This window comes from Sciurus vulgaris (genome assembly GCF_902686455.1).
Source record: "Sciurus vulgaris genome assembly, chromosome: 7".
In the NCBI taxonomy this organism is placed as follows: Eukaryota; Metazoa; Chordata; class Mammalia; order Rodentia; family Sciuridae; genus Sciurus; species Sciurus vulgaris.
The window spans coordinates 36,341,100-36,359,844 of NC_136467.1; the positions used below are offsets into that span (position 1 = coordinate 36,341,100).

An 18,745-nucleotide genomic window follows, 5' to 3' on the forward strand; every position below is an offset into this window, starting at 1 on the left:
ATAAGTTCTAAACACCATGACACTTATTTGGAGAAAGTTTATCAACAACAGGGAAAAATAAGTTTGCATTTTAAGACTATGTTATCAGTGTGTCTTTTGTTATACATGTAAGTAGACCTTAAAAGAAACACGTTCTTTCAGTCTGGCACACCAGGGGTAATTCTCTGTCTGAACTCCAAGAAAAATGCTGTTTACATAAGCCTCATAGCAAGCATTAAATTAGTTGTGTCATAAATTTCTTTCTCAATTAACATTCATACCAGGTAGAAGAAAAAGTAGCTTTCTTATATATCAGTTTTGAAAATGAAATATAAACAGATGAAGAAAAATTCACTAAGTATCCCACCATGGAACACTCTAAAAAATACCCATTTTCAAATAAAAATAACACTGCTCAAATATCTATAATGTGTAATAAAAATGTCCTAGAGTTTTCATTAATTTATTCATTCCTTCAAGAAGTTTACAATGAAGTCCATTCATATATTAAGAACAAGGAATCTCATGGCCCCTTGAAGTCTTCTATACAAACTTTATTCATGCAGCACAGGAGAAATGCCCAACTTGACCTGATTAACCAGTTCTGGTAATACAATTTACTATGCATCTGATTTCTTCTTTCTTTAAAAAATGCTAAATAAAACCCACTCTCATTATTGGCCAGTTAAAGCAGAGCAGCAAGAAGCATGCAAACATATAAACTTACTTTGTTTCCCAAATATGGAGTTGGTGCACGCCAGTAGTAGCTGTCTGGCAGGACTCGCAGGGCCTCCACGTTACTGATGCTGATCTGCTGAGGTGAGACCAGGTTGTCCTGCTGGGGAGCCACTTGAATGTGTCCAGAGATATCAGTCAGATACCAGGCACTCATATCTTGTATCTTAAGAGAAAACAAACAATCATCGATAATTAGAAACAAATATCCATCAGTTTTTTTTCTATTTCATATTACTTGTAGTATACATGTTTGGAAATTAAAAAATAAATAAACTACTAACACAGAAAAACATGAGATTAGTTAATGTCCCTAAACTAATGCACTCATATAAGTGCCCATTGCTTATTTTTCCTTGATGTTACTAGGAGTTTTGATGATAATATATGATAATCAGTATTTATTGATCTTATATTTTAAAAAAGTTCCAAGTACTGCATTTGTAAAAATAGAGATTCATTCAAAGTTGCATGATGGTTAAAATAATTAGAGTTTGAATTTCATATTTTTCATTCCATTAATAATTTCTTATTGCTTAAGGAAACAAAATATTTCAAAAGAATTACATATGTATTTGTAAAGCAGAGGGAGAAAAGAAATAAAATGGGCAAGTACCTGAAAGGTGACTTTTCATTCAGTATTTCTTCCCCTCCACATTTAAAAATTTTTCCTTTTAGACTTAAGGGCATATGAATTCCCCAGCTTGTTGCTATGACAGCATCTCATAAAACTGTATGTATTCTTTCCCACAGGGTCATAAGTGCTCTGGAGACCCACATCTTAGATCCCTGTCCCAGAAAAGGAAGGAGATTTGCAGGAAGAATAAAGGGGTTCATGACGATCAGTTTGTTCATTGCTGTATTCCAGCCAGGGTCAGACATGCAGCCACACTTTGAATTTTAACCATCCTACCTAGTTAGGATGAAGCTGTAACTGAGTTTTCAGACTACTGATCATCAGGGACCTACGAGACTTGTTTGACCTCCTTGGCATTGAGAAGGGTGGACTGCAGAATGGTAATGGTGACAATGTGTTGCTAAAATATTTCGTTATTTCTTCATGTACAGATTATTTGATTTGGGACTTCTGTGGTCAAAAGGAAAGCAAAGACAAGGTAAGAACTCATTGACTAGCTAGACAGTAGGTAATAAATTCCTTCCTCCTTTTCCCTTTCCATGGGAGCTGAGTGGGATTCAGTGGGTCTTGGTTCTGAAGACCCCAAAGTTAGAGTGTCACCGGATGTGCCCCTTGGCTAGCAATGGAGCTTGATAATCAGTGGAGACATTAGGAGAGCGGGATGGGACTCTATAAGCAAATGAGAAAGTTAGACTGAATGCCCATTTTATATTGATTCTTTGAAATCAGCTTCAAAAGCAATACATATGATCATGTCTACGTAGATTCAAATTCAGACATGAGGCTCTGTGAAATTCTCCGAAGGTCCTATTTTCCTCAACTCTTCTATAGGGGGAAAAATTGATCTCTGTACAGGAAATCAATATGAAGTATTCTGTACAAAGAATCCAATCGACAAATGGGCTAAGGAAATGAACAGACACTTCACAGAAGAAGATGTACAAGCAATCAATAAACATATGAAAAAATGTTCAACATCTCTAGTAATAAGAGAAATGCAAATCAAAACCACCCTAAGATTCCATCTCACCCCAATTAGAATGGCGATTATCAAAAATACAAGCAACAGGTGTTGGCGAGGATGTGGGGAGAAAGTTACACTCATACATTGCTGGTGGGACTGCAAATTAGTGCAGCCACTCTGGAAAGCAGTGTGGAGATTCCTTAGAAAACTTGGAATGGACCCTCCATTTGACCCAGCTATCCCACTCCTTGGCCTATACCCAAAGGATCTAAAATCAGCATACTACAGAGATACAGCCACATCAATGTTCATAGCTGCTCAATTCACAATAGCCAGACTATGGAACCAACCTAGATGCCCTTCAATTGACGAGTGGATAAAGAAACTGTGGTATATATACACAATGGAATATTACTCAGCCACAAAGAATGACAAAATTATGGCATTTGCAGGCAAATGGATGAAATTGGAGAATATCATGCTAAGTGAGATAAGCCAATCTCAAAAAGCCAAGGGACGAATGATATCACTAATAAGTGGAGGATGACACATAATGGGGGAGAGGGAAGTGTTAGTGTTAGGGTTAGAGTTAGGGTTAGGGAGGGGGGCAAGTATGGAGGAAGAAAGTACTGTATAGAGGGTAAAGAGGGGTGGGAGGGGTGGGGGGAAGGGGAAAAAATAACAGAATGAATCAAACAACATTACTGTATGTGGATTTATGATTACACAAATGGTATGCCTTTGCGCCATGTACAAACAGAGAGGCAACATGTATCCCATTTGTTTACAATAAAATAAAAAAAAAATATGAAGTATTCTGGGCAGTAGAGTTAGAGAGGTAAACATATTTAAAATTTAAATATTTAAATATTTTAAAAGTATTTCTTACAAAGAAAAAACAGCAGCAACAAAGACCCTGGAATGGAACAAAGAATTAAACAGCAGTTCTTACATTGCCATAGGTCCAGTAGGAACTCTGACATCTGTTTGAAACCCCTGAACAGAAACACTCATCACAGCCCTTTCTGTTATCCTCTTGCAAATTGAAGAAGCCAGATTTGCAGTGACTGCAGTCTCCTCCTTCAACATTCTCCTGCAAATAGAGAGGTGTGTTAGCAACAGACAGAGGTACCCCTCAAAACTGGAAGTTATATCTATATTTGTGTCAGGAAAATATTAACTGCATATTTATTTCACTTCCAAACTTATTTAAAGTATAATAACATTTTTTAAACATCTGCTTATATGCTGCTTGTGAAGTTATATCCATTCAAACCACATGGAGGGTCAGAGATTATTGGATGCTAATTCCCTTTTAACCTAAGTGTATTGACTAAATGTTATGATAAAATAAAAGAGTATGTTAGCCTGACTAAAATGGGGCCATTTGGGTTCATGGTTCTGTTCTATTGAGCAACTTCCTGTTTTACTGAACAACTTTGCACATGACATATGATAAAATTAAACATATTAAACTTTCACCTGAATGCATAATGGCACATTGATGGTATACTAATTGTAAAATACTTTTCATACAGCAGACGGAAACTGCACGCCTTTGAGGCAAGCACACTAACTTAACAGACAGAGGAACTAGGCCAAATAGTCTGTTTTTCTGATCAGCCTAAGTGGAAAAGGAAGAAAATTTTTCCTGGTTAATTTTTCACATTGTTCACTTTAACACATTGGTCCAGCCAGTTAGTGATACAGTGATATTATGGGAAAAATTCATTCTTGTTGCTGACTGCTCTCCAGATTGGTATCATTAATTCTGCTCCTAGTGCATTGAAAGTTATTTGTTGATAGGTGAGCCTCAAATGTAGTCTCATGCCAGTGAAAGCTGACTGTATAATGAAAAACTAGAAAAGGTGTGATATCTCCACTTAAGAGATGGTTAATCTTGACTAATTCTTCTAAATGAAGGTTCTCTGCTTTCCAGAAAACAGACTTTCAATATTACTTAAAGGTGCATTTACTCCACATTTCCCCTTTCTTGAATTCCCTTTTAACCTGGATTTTGAAGTTTTCTTTTTCCTTGAAGAACTCACTTCTCTCTCAACTGTGTTCAGATAGCCTTTTATACATTCCATTTAGATAACCACAATAAAAGTCTAGTTTTTCTGGATGTGTTTCTTAATCTATTCAGAGGTAGAAACCCTACTTACTTGTCTTTATTTTGGTAGAGCAAAATGGGAACTTCAGCAGTTTAAGATTTGACTGGCTATGGTTTTTGCATGCTGACACACAGCAGCTCTGCTTGCTGACATTTAATTATGGAGCTTGTAGTGACTATCAGGTCCCTACAGTAGCAGAAGCAGGAAACAAAGCAATGGGGACACAACAATCCCCTTTAACTGTCCCCTTTATGCTTAGTGCAGTAAAAGTCGCTAAAGTGTATGAGCTAAGAGTCCCTCGGTTGTTGACAAGTTTGTACCCATATACGAAATATAGAATGCATCCTTCAATAGAATTCCACCAATTCCCTTGCCTTGATGTACCCCAAACTTCCTTATGTATAAGAGTAAAAGCCCCACTGTGTTCAGGGCTCAGACTTTGGGAATTATCCCTCTGGGCTGTGGCTTCACTAATAAAGTGTTGCTTCCAGATCTTGGTGTCCCGAACCTTATTTCCCACTACATTTCAATCCCAGAAAATAAGAGATCTCAGTACAACATTGAGTGCAGGCTTCATAAATTTTTTTGTCAAGTGGTACTGATTTCTTTGTACAGAAAAGTGATTTGAACACAGTAAACGATAAATAAAATATTTTTAATATGATAAGATTGGGAAGAAGCTAAAATCTTAGAATTTATAAGGGAAATAGAAGAGAAAAACCACATAAAAATAAGGAAAAATTTGGAAGAGCTTTTTCTTATATACAGAACTGTTTAAAATTAACCTTCTGACTCAGAATTTAGAGTCCATTTACATCAACCATTTCTGCATCACTGGAAACCTCAACAAGGGGGGGGTCTCTCCTCCTGTTAATCTGTACAATCTGATATGCACACCAAATGAAGTGATGCATTAACATTCTTACAAGTTTTAATTTTTTAAGGTAGGTTTCAGATATTTTGAGATGATTTCAGAAAAAGTAACTAAACTAATTTCAGACCTAAAGGGACAAATAAGTCCCCAAAGCATGGAAGCTGAGGGCATCTTCAAAAGAGTACACAGGCAGAAGGATGAAACATAGCTATAATTATAATTCTGCTTCTCCTGCTGAGGATACAGGACAGCTGTTCTGAACACCGTGTTCTTCTGTGCTTGCTCTAATCTGCTTTTCATTTACTCTCATTTGAAAGAAAATAATACCACTTTTCTGAGATTCAGAGTGAGTTCAACAATTAGAAAATTTTAGACATTAGTTGCATTTTCTTTAGCTTCATTTTAGCCTGGTAGCATAACCTTGAAAATATGATTAAATAATTGCATATTCAGTTTAATTTGATAACCTGAAGCAGCACATTAGGGGATAAATTCTAGGTACCGGAAAGATGAGTGAATCAAGGCCTCCCTTTTTAAAAAGCCAGCATTTACTTCCAAAATAGACTCGCAATCAACTCTAATGCAAGGTGGAATATGGTCACTGCATCTCAGAAGTGAACTAAATTATGGATATACCATGAGAAAGCACTAATTTTAAAGCAGACATGAAATTTCACCTAAACTTGAAGTCTGGTTAAAGAATTCAACTTGTTGGCAGGGATAGAACAAGAGACTCATGTTAGCAAAGATTGGAAACAAGAATTAGTATAAAAGGTAGAAGTTTCATTCATTATTTATTCTTTCAAAACAAATACATTGAATACATCTGATATGCTAGAAGCTTTACTTGGTACTTGCAATCCAGGTTCTCTACCCTTAGATAATGGATCCTAAAGGCAATCCTAAGGTACATGGACATGACCTTTCCCCTTGGTAAGTCATCTGTGACTGCTCAGCAGGACATAAATCAATAGCAGTATACTTGTGGGACTTAAGTCAATAGTATTGAGTAAAATATCTAAGAAATGTGAATCATTAGAACAACAAAATCTTTCACTCTATATGGTGCAGTAGTGGGTTACCTCAGGTCTAGGGTATGCAACTCCTGCAGATTATAATGATTGTTATGCCATGGAAAGATAACCAATAAACCTTCGTATGCCTGGGTTCTAGAATCACAGCAAATACTTTATGCAAACACTGTGGAGAATGCCTGGCTTTGGTCATTCGGAGGCCCCGAGGCCATGCTGTACATTTTGAACTCTGTAGGTACTGAAGATTAGGTAGTTTCAGGTTGGTCATATGGGTGGTTATATATTACATAACTGAGCCCTTGGTAAAAGTCCAGAACACCAAGACTTAGTTGAACTTCTGTAATTAGCAACACTCTTTTGTGTTGTTAGATACTGTTGCACAAAGAACTTAGCCCTCGGTATGCCTCCACTGAGAGAAGATAACTTCTTGGTCTCTCCTGGACTCTTCCCTATGCATCTTTCATCACTGGCAATTTTAATCTGTAACCTTTCATATAGTAAACTATAATATGAACATAACAGCTTTCTGAGCCTGTGAATTCTCCTGACAAATCATTCACATTGAGGGTGGTCTTGGGGTCCCTGACACACCATGCTAGTGATGGTAGGTAGGATATCTGCATCTATAAAAGCATGTCGCCAAGTGGTTATTTGTCGCCTTGTTTATTTTGAAAAATCTTTGGACTGATAAATTATAAATCCTGGTACAACTCTTCAAGCTAATCTTGCTCTCTCCATACCCAGTTCAATTCAATGCCCTCTACAAATGATCGTCATCTTTTACAGCATTTGCAAGAATTTTACATAAGATTGTACTGCATATTATTTAATGCCACAATTTTAAGAATCTATACTCCCACTTCTTATTCCTGAGTCTATACCTTATATTTTCTTTATAGTGAGTAGTAGTTTCTGCTAAATTAAATTTTGTCTGAGGCTGTCTCTGGACCTTGAGTCCCTGCATAATAAAATGCAACTTAATGTTTCAACAAGTGGAAAACCTGATTTAGGAGTATATTACTTGTAACAAATAGGTTTCAGCCAATCACAAACAGGTGAGCTTAAGCCAATCACAGGCTGCCAACTCTTTAGACAGTGTTCAAATAAGGCAAATGCCTAGAAATAAGCAATCAAGTTGTTTCTGTGTACTTCTTTCTGTCTCTCTAATATTTATTGACCACATTAGGGTGCAGAGTTCTCTGAATCTCTTCTGATTTTGAGTATTGCCTGATTCCTGAGCCACTCTTGCTTAAAGAAACTAAGTAAATTTATTTTGTCAAGAGATTTTTTTTAATGTTCCTAATAAGATTTAGGTAGATTCACTATCCAAAACTGGTAGACTTTGATTTTTCTCAGGCTTTACTGCAAATACTGAACTACAACCAAATAATAAATATGATGTATACATGACCTGCTTTTATATTATTCCTCATGGTCTACTTAAAGGGCCATTTGAGGTTTGTAGGAAGATGGAGAATCAGGGAGAAAATCTTTGAAATCACTAAAAGTCTTCTTTCTAAACACATATCAACATACATATGTAGAAAACTATTCTTATCAAGTTCTACTTTCTTTAACAAACTCCCCCAAAAGACTGTCTATCTGGTTGCATATCTAAATAATTTTTTACTTAGAGGATTGTGCTTCAGGATTTTTCTTTTAAAAATAAGGTATTTTTTCCTTAAATGGTGATTACTAGAGAACATTACAGTGTGATATTCACTGTACTTTTATATAATAGAGAATAGCACAATTAAAAGGCAGGAGTATAGTGTTTCAAGCCATTTGTGCTTACCTTCATAGAGGCACAAGTTTCTTAGCTCCTCTATAATGTCTTTCACAATTATGTATGTAACTAGCACCTTTATGCTATCAATGTGATTTTGGCATCCTGATTCCAATTCTTTCTATAGGTCTCCAGGGGTACCACTGCTTTTTCAAAACTTCTCTGATTTATCAACATTGTCATCTGTGACTCAGGCCCTGATTGCATTCCTGATTCCTTCCTGGAAGATTCCTCTTGATATGAATGACTCAGGACTGATGCTTTGATTCTTAGCTTGAGAGTGAACCATTTGCTTTATGGGTGAGCTCTTTAGGCAATTGAATTTTGTTTGCTTTCAATATCAATTTATTAATAAACAACCCACACATTACTTCTCTTCTTGGTTTATTCTTTGTATGACTCATTCATTCATCAAATTACAGCTACTCTATGTGATCTGGTAGGTGATATCAGAGGGAAAACAAAATTTCCTTCAAGAGGAATAGAACAGAGGAATTAAGAACAGTGCACAGATGTGAACCCGCTGCTCTGAGAGGGGTTCAGAGAATGTGCTCCGAACACCATAGTCCTCTGTGCCCCTGAAGGAAAAGTAAGGCAGAAAAACCACCCAGTTGAACAAACATGTATTCCAAGGTTTTCATGGCAAGGTGAAAATGAGCTACTGCAGCACTGTCTTCATCCACTGGAACGTTCCCAGCATGAGTACCTACCAAAGTCCGCTAGTGAAATAAATAAATAGACAAATGCAAAAACAGTAAAACCACTGCTTTTGTTATTTGTTTACCCTTTTATGCTATAAGGTTGGCAGAGGCCATCACTCAGTCCCTGAAGTCCAAGTGGGAGTATAACTGATCTATCTGAAAAGGAGAATGAGACTTAAAAACTTCCAGTCTGGATGCTATTTTAATCATTATGAGACTTATCCTTCCTTTTGACTACTATTCTATCACTTCTTTGTACTGGTCAACTTTCAAAAGAGTTATTAACATAATTTAATACATTTTTAAAAACATATTTTAACCCTTTATCTAAACAAAGTGGGCTCTACTCAAACTAACATTTCCACTGGGTAGCTCTAGTCATTTTATTTTAATATTGTACCTATTTCGAATTCACTACTCTTTCTGATGTACAGATTCAATGATAGTTCTCACACTGAAGCCTATAAAATAGGGCAATTTCCAAGTGCTCCAGAATTCTACTATAGAGATTGATATTCCCAATATTCTACTTGTTCTGTTTCTAGAGCATTACTCTAATTGATTATATTAAAAATTAAATATAAGTCAATAATAATACGTTTTTTTCATTGTAAATAATCCAAATAATAAATATTTTTATTCCTATATATTTTGATAATAAAATACCATTTTAAGTGAGACCAGTATTCTCAGTTTATTCAACAAATTTTTCATTATCATGTCCCTGAGAAGCCTGTTTATTCATTTTCATAATAATTGCCCATGAAATTTTAATACTATAGATATATTGTATGTACAGATGTATTTTGTGAATATGTTTGCCTTCTACATAAAACAAATATATTTCGTCACTCAAAAACCAATTTTCATTCCTTTAGGGGGAAATGGGTGCTGCAGACACATATTTGCATTGAACATATTTAGCAGAGGGTCTAATTAAATATGTTATGGCTTATTCTACCAAAATATTTATAGTGCTTTCCTTTCGTTGGTATTCTTTCCCCTGAAAAGAAAACTACATTAGAAAAAACTTACTAAGTTCTTTTATTTTTGATTTCTTAGAGTCAAATTCTGTTGAGCTAACATCAATTTCTTTTTGTCATTGTTTCCCCAGTACAGTTTCTCTCTGGAGAAATAGAGTCACAGTAGTTTCCTGTATTCTCTATCAGGAAGCTGCCTCGTTATAAATGAAGTACAACTTCTGCAATGCATTCTTATCTGTGATCGTTAATCAACTGGGAATTCTATTGACAAAGTCACCAGGAATATCTGCAGTGACATTTAAGGATTTATTTTTGTGTGTATGATAATTGCTTCAGGAATTTTGTAGCCGCACTTGGTTTTTTGGGGGTGAATAGTCAATTACATGTTTTCTTCCATTATGGCCTTCATTCTAATGCTTCCTAGTATTAAAAGAAGTTAACAAATGGAAGGATAATTAGTTAATAAGCAGTATTTGTTGAGTGCTTATTCTAAACACAGTGTTCCCAGGCTAGCTAATAAATAGTTGGTGGGTTAGGGAAAGAAGAAAATAAATGAAAATTAGTTTTTACTTTTCACAAGCTGAGCTTTCAATGTTACCCAAAAGACCCATAGCCATATAGTATCTAACATAATAAAAACACATTTTATTCAGAAACTATTGCAATAGGGGAAGAGAGAGCTAAATATAGAACTGAACTTCATGCCTGATACAGCAAAGATAAGTGGGGATTTATAGTCAAGAAGCAGGAAAGGTTAGTGGGTAGAAAATTGCTGAGAGGAAACATCAAAGTATAGGTACCATTTTTGTTAAATCAATCTAACATAATTCTTGTTGAAGACAGATCAGTGTGTTCAGATATTAAGAGTGGAAATTCTCCATGCACGAATCTAGCAGGATTCTTGCTAAAAGTGGGCTAGGCTTGAGAACAAGGCCCAAAGATAAGGTCTAATAAGAGGGCCCAGAGGGGCCTAATTTTGGTCAAGGATAGTTTTGTCAATGTAAAACAAAATAACTTTAATATTTGAACTGTAGCTGCTGCAAGAGACAAATTCCTGAATGCAGTCTTTATGTTAAAAATTTTATGTTCGCAATTTGAAATTTAGGATCAAATACATACATTGAAGGTATTTGGTAAAAATGCCCAGGGTTTAAATCTAACATGTTATATGATGTGACCATTTCTGTACACAAATGAAAAAGAGGAGGAAAATTCAAAACCAATAACAATGTTAACACACCATAAAAATCCTACTAAGGAAGGATAATTAAAACTTATCTTTACTTGAGAAAAAGGATATGAACAACGAAAAAGTAATCCAGCAGGTATTTATGGTTATAATTTATGTTTGTATAGAACTTCAATGTTATAGTTACATCTGTGGAGAGTTAGGAAAGATTCAGTATCACCATTTAGTAGACTGAAATGGAACTGTCAAACTGCACAATTTTTTAAAGATTTCTTTTTTTCTCATGTGTAGTCACTATGTTACCTTCTTGTTATGTAACGATGAAGAAATTATATAGGGCCCCTGTCATCCCCAGAGGTAAGAAAGCATAAGATAGGATTGAAAATTGTGAAAAGATCATAAAGGGGGACAGTGAGAAAGCGATTGTGGCAGCAGAGTAATTTCTATTGATGTACTTGGGAGAGCTTTGCTGAGAAAGTGAAGGTAAAACTAAGCCTTGCACATGGCTAAGCGAAGGAAGAGGAGAGCTGAGATTGCTGGAAGCAGTCTGCCTGTAAGACTGCAGAGTTACAAAAGACTTGGTGACCCAAGGAATTTGAGCAAGACTGGAAGATGATGTTTGAGGCTCAAGAACATCCTAGAGAAGTAAGTCAAGGCCAGATCACACAGTCCTGTGGGGTAGGAGGGACTTAATGGAAAGAACTATCAAAAAACAAAGCAAAACAAGATGAAAATAACGCTTTGACTTCTACTCTGTTACTAAGTCTTTAATAAAAATAAGTAACGTTCTCACACAGATCAAGGTCTGCTTGTATTATTTATCACATTCTGCGACCCAACTGACTTTGAATGAATAATATAGCACCAAACTAAAACAGAGCCAATTTCTAGCAGGTGGTACTTAAAATAAACACACACCAGAGTAAGAGAGCATTTCTATTCAGTAGATTGAGCTGTCTGAGATGGGCTTGTAATTCAGAAGAGACAGAAATTTCAAAATTTATAATAATGTATAAAACTTTACAGATTATTTTTGTCTTGAGTTATTGTTGTTTTCATATTTGAAAATAAAATGAGGATAATGTTCTTTAATATTATTGTCCAAACAAGGGTACAAAAGAAATCCTATGTGTTAAAGTAATACTGTGGTTGATATTAGTTGTATTAAGAATTTCATTTACCTCCTTTTAAATCTAGAATTCTTTTTACTTTTAATTATAGAAATTTTAAATTGTCAATTATTTTAAAGTATTATAAAATTACATGTAAAATAATATGCATGACCCACAACCTAAAGGTAATCAAGGTTTACATTTTTTACATGCGTGCTTCAGATATATTTTTAAGTAGAAGGTTGAACCTCATCTAAGTCCTGTTGTGTTTTCTTTCTCTAGTGTCCACAAAAATATATAATTATTTTGTTTTACAACTTTACATAAATAATAACTTCATGGCATTTGTTTTCTTTATCTGAAGTTTCTAAAATTCATCAATGTTTTTACATGCAGACTTATTTCATTAACTTTAACTGTTTCTTTTATCAGATTAAATGAACACTCATTGTTCATTCTTATCTGTAGGGGATTGATTATAAGATACCACAATCTAGTGATGTTCAAACACCTTATATAAGCTCATGAAGCATTTGCATATAATCTATGCACAATCTTCTATATATTATAAACCTCTGAATTACTTATAAATCCTAATACAATGTAATGCAATAGAAGTAATTATATTGTTTAGGGATAATTACAAGAAAACGTCTGTACATGTTCAGTACAATATTTTTCAAATATTTTCAATATGCAGTTGTTTGAATCTGGGGATGTGGAACCCACAGATACAAAGGGTCATCTACACAACTTATTTTAGCTATATCTGGATATTTGGATATTTTTGTTCTCTTTGTTATAGCAAATAGGTTTATACTGAACATCTTTTATAAACTTATTTGAACATATAGTTAAGAGGTTTGTTAAGGGTAAATGTTTAAATGCGGAGTCCTGGATGACAGGATTTTGTCATCTCAAAGATCCTAGATAATGTCACATTGTTTTCCTAAATTGTGGTAATAATCCACCTTAACATTAGCAATGGTAAACATTTCTATTTCCCCAGATTTTCACTGGTGTTTGGTACTATCAACTATCTCTAACATTTAACATTTTATTTTACATTCTTCAATGAACTTTAAAAATTATCTCTATTTTTAAAACAACTCTAGGTATCACAAAGCTTGTGTTGCTATTATAAATATTTTTGTTACTATAGTGAAGAAAATGCTACAGTTTTTTATAGGTTGATACCTGTATCCTGAAATCTAATAGAACGCTTCTGGGTTTAACATTCTTTTTACTGAAGTACATATTTCATTTAGCATTTCTTTCAGTGAAGGCATATTAGTGGTAAATATTCACAAATCAATATATTCATGTCTAATTTTAGTATTTTCCTCTTTGTCCTGCTGGTTGTTGGGTTTTCTCTATGAGCCTTGCTGGTGGGTTTCTTGTTTAATTTCTTCAAATTTAGGATGTATGGTTTTCTTTGTTGACTACTCTTTTCTCCTTTGCTATTTCTTGAATATTGCTTCTTGAATATCATTTCTTGAATATTGTTTCTACTCAATATTATCTGCTCTTTTCTCTGGCAATCCCTGCTAAAATTAGGTTGAACACTGTCATCCTGTCAATCTTCTCTTTCATTTCAATCATTTCTGTACCTCCCTATACTACTTTGTAGGCAACTTCTTCCAGACATTTCCTACTCTCTATCTAGTAGCACCTAATATCTTACTTAAACTATTGTTATGGTTTGGATATGGGGTATCACCCAAAAGCTCCTGTGTTAATGTAGGAATGCTCAGAGGTAAAATGATTGGATCAGTTTAACCTACTTTGACTGGGTGGTACTTTGTAGGCAGGCGGGGTGTGGCTGGAAGGGGTAGGTCACTGGGGCCTGCCCTGGAAGGGTTCTCCTCCACTATAGCCTGTTCCCCACTCTGCTCTCTCTCCCTCTGCTTCCTGGTGGCTGCCATGAGCTTCCCAGCATTCCTGCATCACACCCATGTGCCATGATGTTCTGTCTCATCTTGGGCCTGCATAGACTTTACCCACCATTGACTGAACCTCTGATACCCAAATAAGGTTTGAGCCAAAATAAATATTTCCTGCTCTAAGTTTTTCTTCCTGGGTATTTTAGTCACAGCAAAGAAAGGCTGATTAAAATACCTATTGACTGAATTTTCATTTTCATTGAGTATATATGTTAAAATTTTTTTCTAAACTAGTTTATTCTTGTATTTTAAGATAGGATCCTATTATATGTTATTTTTTTCTAGTCCTTATTTGTTTATTCTTTAATCTTAAAATCACATCTTCATGATGGTACATTTTAACATATTTTTAGTTTTATGATTTACATGACAAAATGCGGTTACATGTTTTATGATTATATGATTTCTTTCATACTATGCTTTCTAGATTTTAGTGTACAAATATTCTGCTATTCGTGGCTACCAATTTCCTTTTGTAGTTATTTTCCTCTTGTGCACTGTGCTGCTTTATGGTGAACTCATTTTTAGTTGAAGCTGTTTTCTTTTTCCTGTGGGAAAACCACTTGCTTGATTTATTGGAGAATTCAGTCGTATAAGGGAGAAAAAGATTGACTCCATTCCCATGTGGCACTCAGGTCTGGAGATAGGCACTAATTTTTCACCACCCAGAATCCTAAAGAAAACTGCCTCTCCGGGTTTGCAGGCAGAGTTTTCTAGTCCCCTTTTCGGTGTCAGAAAGCATTGCCAGAGTTCCCGCTTATGTTTATTCGGTTCCATTTTCCATCTATGGGTCCAAATCTTACTGTCAAGTCCTATTGAGGGCTTTAAACCCCCAAACTTTAGTTACCATCTTACTATTGAGACTAGCCTCATACCTCCCACTCACTCATTGCTGAGTTTTGCTTGAACTTATGCTCAATTTCGATTTCCTTCCTTGGTCTGATGCCTAGAAATGTCCCTTTCTTTAATGAATCTAAATGTTTTAAAATTTATTTGCTAAGTTTATGGAGCATATCTATGTGTTTAAAATAGCAGAAATGGGAAGGGCGGCATTCACGCAAACTCAGTCTGGCATTTAAAGTGTCAGTTAATTAAAATTCACAGTAGAAAAAACATTTATTCTCAAGACTTCATAAAGAAGCATTTTCATAAAATATCTTCATACTTTAGTGAGATATTTCTTTCTAATGAAAATTATGAAAAATTCTCATTATATTATAGTATAGGGACATAAGTGGAAATATTTCTTAGTTAATATTCACATTGGAGATGATATTAATGGAGACATTATTTTACAAGTAAGTTTTATTCTATTTATAAATACTTATTCAACATTTCTAACTTTGATATCAATAGTGTATTCATATGAATACACACATATATAGTCTTCTTATTCAGTCAAAAATCTATAATTTATTTGAATTTATGTCTCCAATAATATTTTGCTTCTTAAATAGCTTCTTGGTCCATGCTGTTTTAATGATCAGTTGACACACTGTGACAAATCATGTTTTCAAGAAACAGAAGGAAATATCATTTTCCTTTCTACATTAATAAGTGTTCCTTTCAGTATTCAAACTGTATGTGTAGTTTGCTGAAATACTTAGCTTTTTATTATTCTTGTAAAGAAGGGGCTATAGGGCCTTAATTATAGTATGTTGCATGTACATTGTGATAGACTTCATTATAATACATTGTGGTATAATTGTTATGATATATTTTTGTGATCTAATTCATTTGCTAGAACATGTAGTCTGTGATCTACATAATTATGTAGATATTTTATAAAATTTGATTTCTACAAGATTTTAGCAGAACTGAGAGTCTCTTATTTAAAATATCATATGGTTGAAAGACATTTCTTTTAATGATGCCATTTACTTAATTTTTCAATCTCTTTTATGATTTCTTAATTGCTATTTATTGTGCATTTTAATTGTCTGCACAGAGCTTGAAGTGTCTTCGTGGGAGGCATTTTTCTTATTAGGATGGTAATCACTTCTCAGTACAACATTAAGTCGGGCAGAGAGCTGGCACATGCAGTTCAAGGAGCTTTCCCTGGGAGCTCTCTAACACTGCAGCTCTCTTATTCCAGCCTGCCTGATGGATTTCCCAATGAAAATGAACGAAATGCAGCCTGCCTCCCTCACTTTCCTGGCTCTTTCCTTGAGCACCCCAGACCATCAGTCTGTAAATTGCAGGTGTATAAAATGCTTCCATTTTCTTTTTCCTGTTTAATTTCTTGTATGCTACAGATGTACGAAATTTCTCTTCGATTTTAAGCTTAGCTTTACCTGTCGTTTATTTGAGCAAGTGGTAGAGGTTAGAGATTTCTGTGAAGTTTTGGAAAAATAAAATAAAGCACACACAAAATTTGTTTTGGTACGTATCAGTGAAGAGGCACTAAAAGCCTGGAGGATGGTCCCCCAAAACATTCAGGATGGACAGGGGAAGTGTCCTTAAGCAAGCAATCACTCACAGGCTGCTATCCAACCTTGGTCTATGAGAGCAATTTTTCATTTCAGATAACATTGGAGTGAAATGTACTAAATCTAGAAAATTTACTATATTCCAGTACATGACAACTCTTTACCATGGCCTCATGGACTTCTGCTTACTTGAGTGGACAGCAAGTCATCCAAGTGGTCTAAGTTCAATAGCCCAAGATAGACACCTAAATTGCCCCTGATAAAATAGATACTTTCTATACAACCATTATAATTTTTAGCTTTATATTTTAGATATGCTTTTCAAAACATATATACTTAGTGTTAAAATGAATATTTGCTACTAATATTAATATTAAAACTAATATTTCAACCACTTACTGTCTAGTACTTCTAGTATTTTATGGCTTAATGTTTATATATAAAATACATGGATATACATCTACCAGCTATTACCATGTGATATTTTACAGTTTTCTTGAAAAGACCAATAAACTAGTAAAAGATGGATTTTTAGTAAGACTCCATCTATGATTGAAAACAATGAAAAAAGAAATAATTTTCATTCTTGTATCATTATGTCAAGGTAACTTTTTAAAAGAATTGCTCACTCTCTGAACTAACATAGCTATACCCTGATCAGAACATTATGAAGATGATTACTATAGATAATGTAAATCTATCTTATTTCAGATTTGAGCATGCCCCTCTGTTTCTTCTATGGGTATAAGCTGCAGGTGTAATGTATCCCTTGGAGTGTACATGATGAGCTATTAGCTGAGCATGTACAACAAATAAAATTGCATTTCTAAAAGTACTCTTGGGAGAAAATATTGAGTCTTTAATCAATTCCACTAGGTCTTCTTATACTTTTGGTAATTAAACAGAACAGCTGAATACGGTGAGAATATAAAGACCTATCTGGGTTCAAAATTCAGAGGATTATTTAAAAATCCAGAATGAAACCCTTGATAGAAATAGTTTCAGAATTATAGGCAAAAATATAGATATGAGTGTATTGTAGTTTTAAAGGACTGCTATTTCTAGTGCTGCGTAGAGTACTTTAAAATTATCAGAGAGAAGGGCAATGGGGGAAGCCTTTTGTTATAAAATGACACAGACTGTTAAGGTGATTTATCCTACGTATATTTCTAGTTTTCAGACAAATGACAAGTGACTCATAAATATCTTGCTGCAGTAAAACTGGTAAGCATTTAAGGACACTTACAGAAGTACCACATATAGAATAGATGTAGGATGTTTACAGGAGAAGTTGTTACAATCGCTTAATGCCAGCAGACGTAACAGAGAAGCCAAGGAAAATCACCTCTGTCTTGACCGTGGAACATTACTGGAATAATCTATGTACCTTGCAGTTGCAGGGACCAAAACAAGGGTCTTCATTTGTGCTCCCTGAGCTACTGCAGTTACAGGGTTTGCAGTTAGGGTAGCCCATGTAGCCCCTGGCACACCGATCACAGCTCACTCCTCCAAAGCCAGTTTTGCAATGACAGGATCCAGGTGCCAGACCTAAGGGAAGAGGCACCACATATCAATATTTTTAAAACAAATGCATAATTTCATTCTCAAAGTTTTACTGATAGTAATCTTTAGAAGCTGATTTTGACACAAGCAGATTCTTGCTGTACATCAATAAAGTTATAGCTAAAGGGTACAGAGTTTAAATGGAAGTTTGCTATGTTTATGATAATATGCAACTTCTAGATAACTTTCAAGAGATTAAGAATGAGAAACAGATGAACTCTCAAACTATTTACTACATAAACCATCTACCAAGGCTTCAGAAAAATTATAACAATGATCAGGGAGTAATTTCCACAAATTCTAAAGCTAACGAAACTGCATTGGGAAGGACAAGCACTAACTTGTGCATCCTGATGTATCATAAAACCTGCCCCATCACACTAACACAAGATGGGCAAAAGCCTTGGCAATGAAAATATGGTACTTAAGACAACAATTTAAGAGTGATGGTCTAAGGACAATGCCATGGTCATATTACTGAAAAAAACAATGGAAGTATTCATGGAAATGGATATTTTGGACGTAAGTATAAATAGAAGAGAGATATAAATGCATTTTAAAATTCCTTTTTTATACAGAGAAAAAGAAAAGATAATTTTTCTCCCCATGAATGCCCTTAGAAACTTCTACAGTAATACCATCAGTAATGTTGCCTGCTGTTCACATCTTTGATTAGAAAAATAGAAAAATGCAAAACAAATA

The 18,745-nt window shown here is 34.7% G+C and overlaps 1 protein-coding gene across 1 annotated transcript in view; it reads right to left on the reverse strand.

Moving 5' to 3' along the window:
* The window catches only part of LAMA2 (laminin subunit alpha 2), a 620,167-nt gene that overhangs the window by 351,212 nt on the left and 250,210 nt on the right, over positions 1-18,745 (reverse strand). Inside the window, exons 10-12 of the mRNA XM_079148222.1 lie at positions 17,868-18,028; positions 3,268-3,408; positions 707-880 (exon numbers count right to left, since the gene is read on the reverse strand). Coding sequence (XP_079004348.1) covers positions 707-880; positions 3,268-3,408; positions 17,868-18,028 — 476 coding nt within the window. The remainder of the gene's footprint in view (positions 1-706; positions 881-3,267; positions 3,409-17,867; positions 18,029-18,745) is intronic.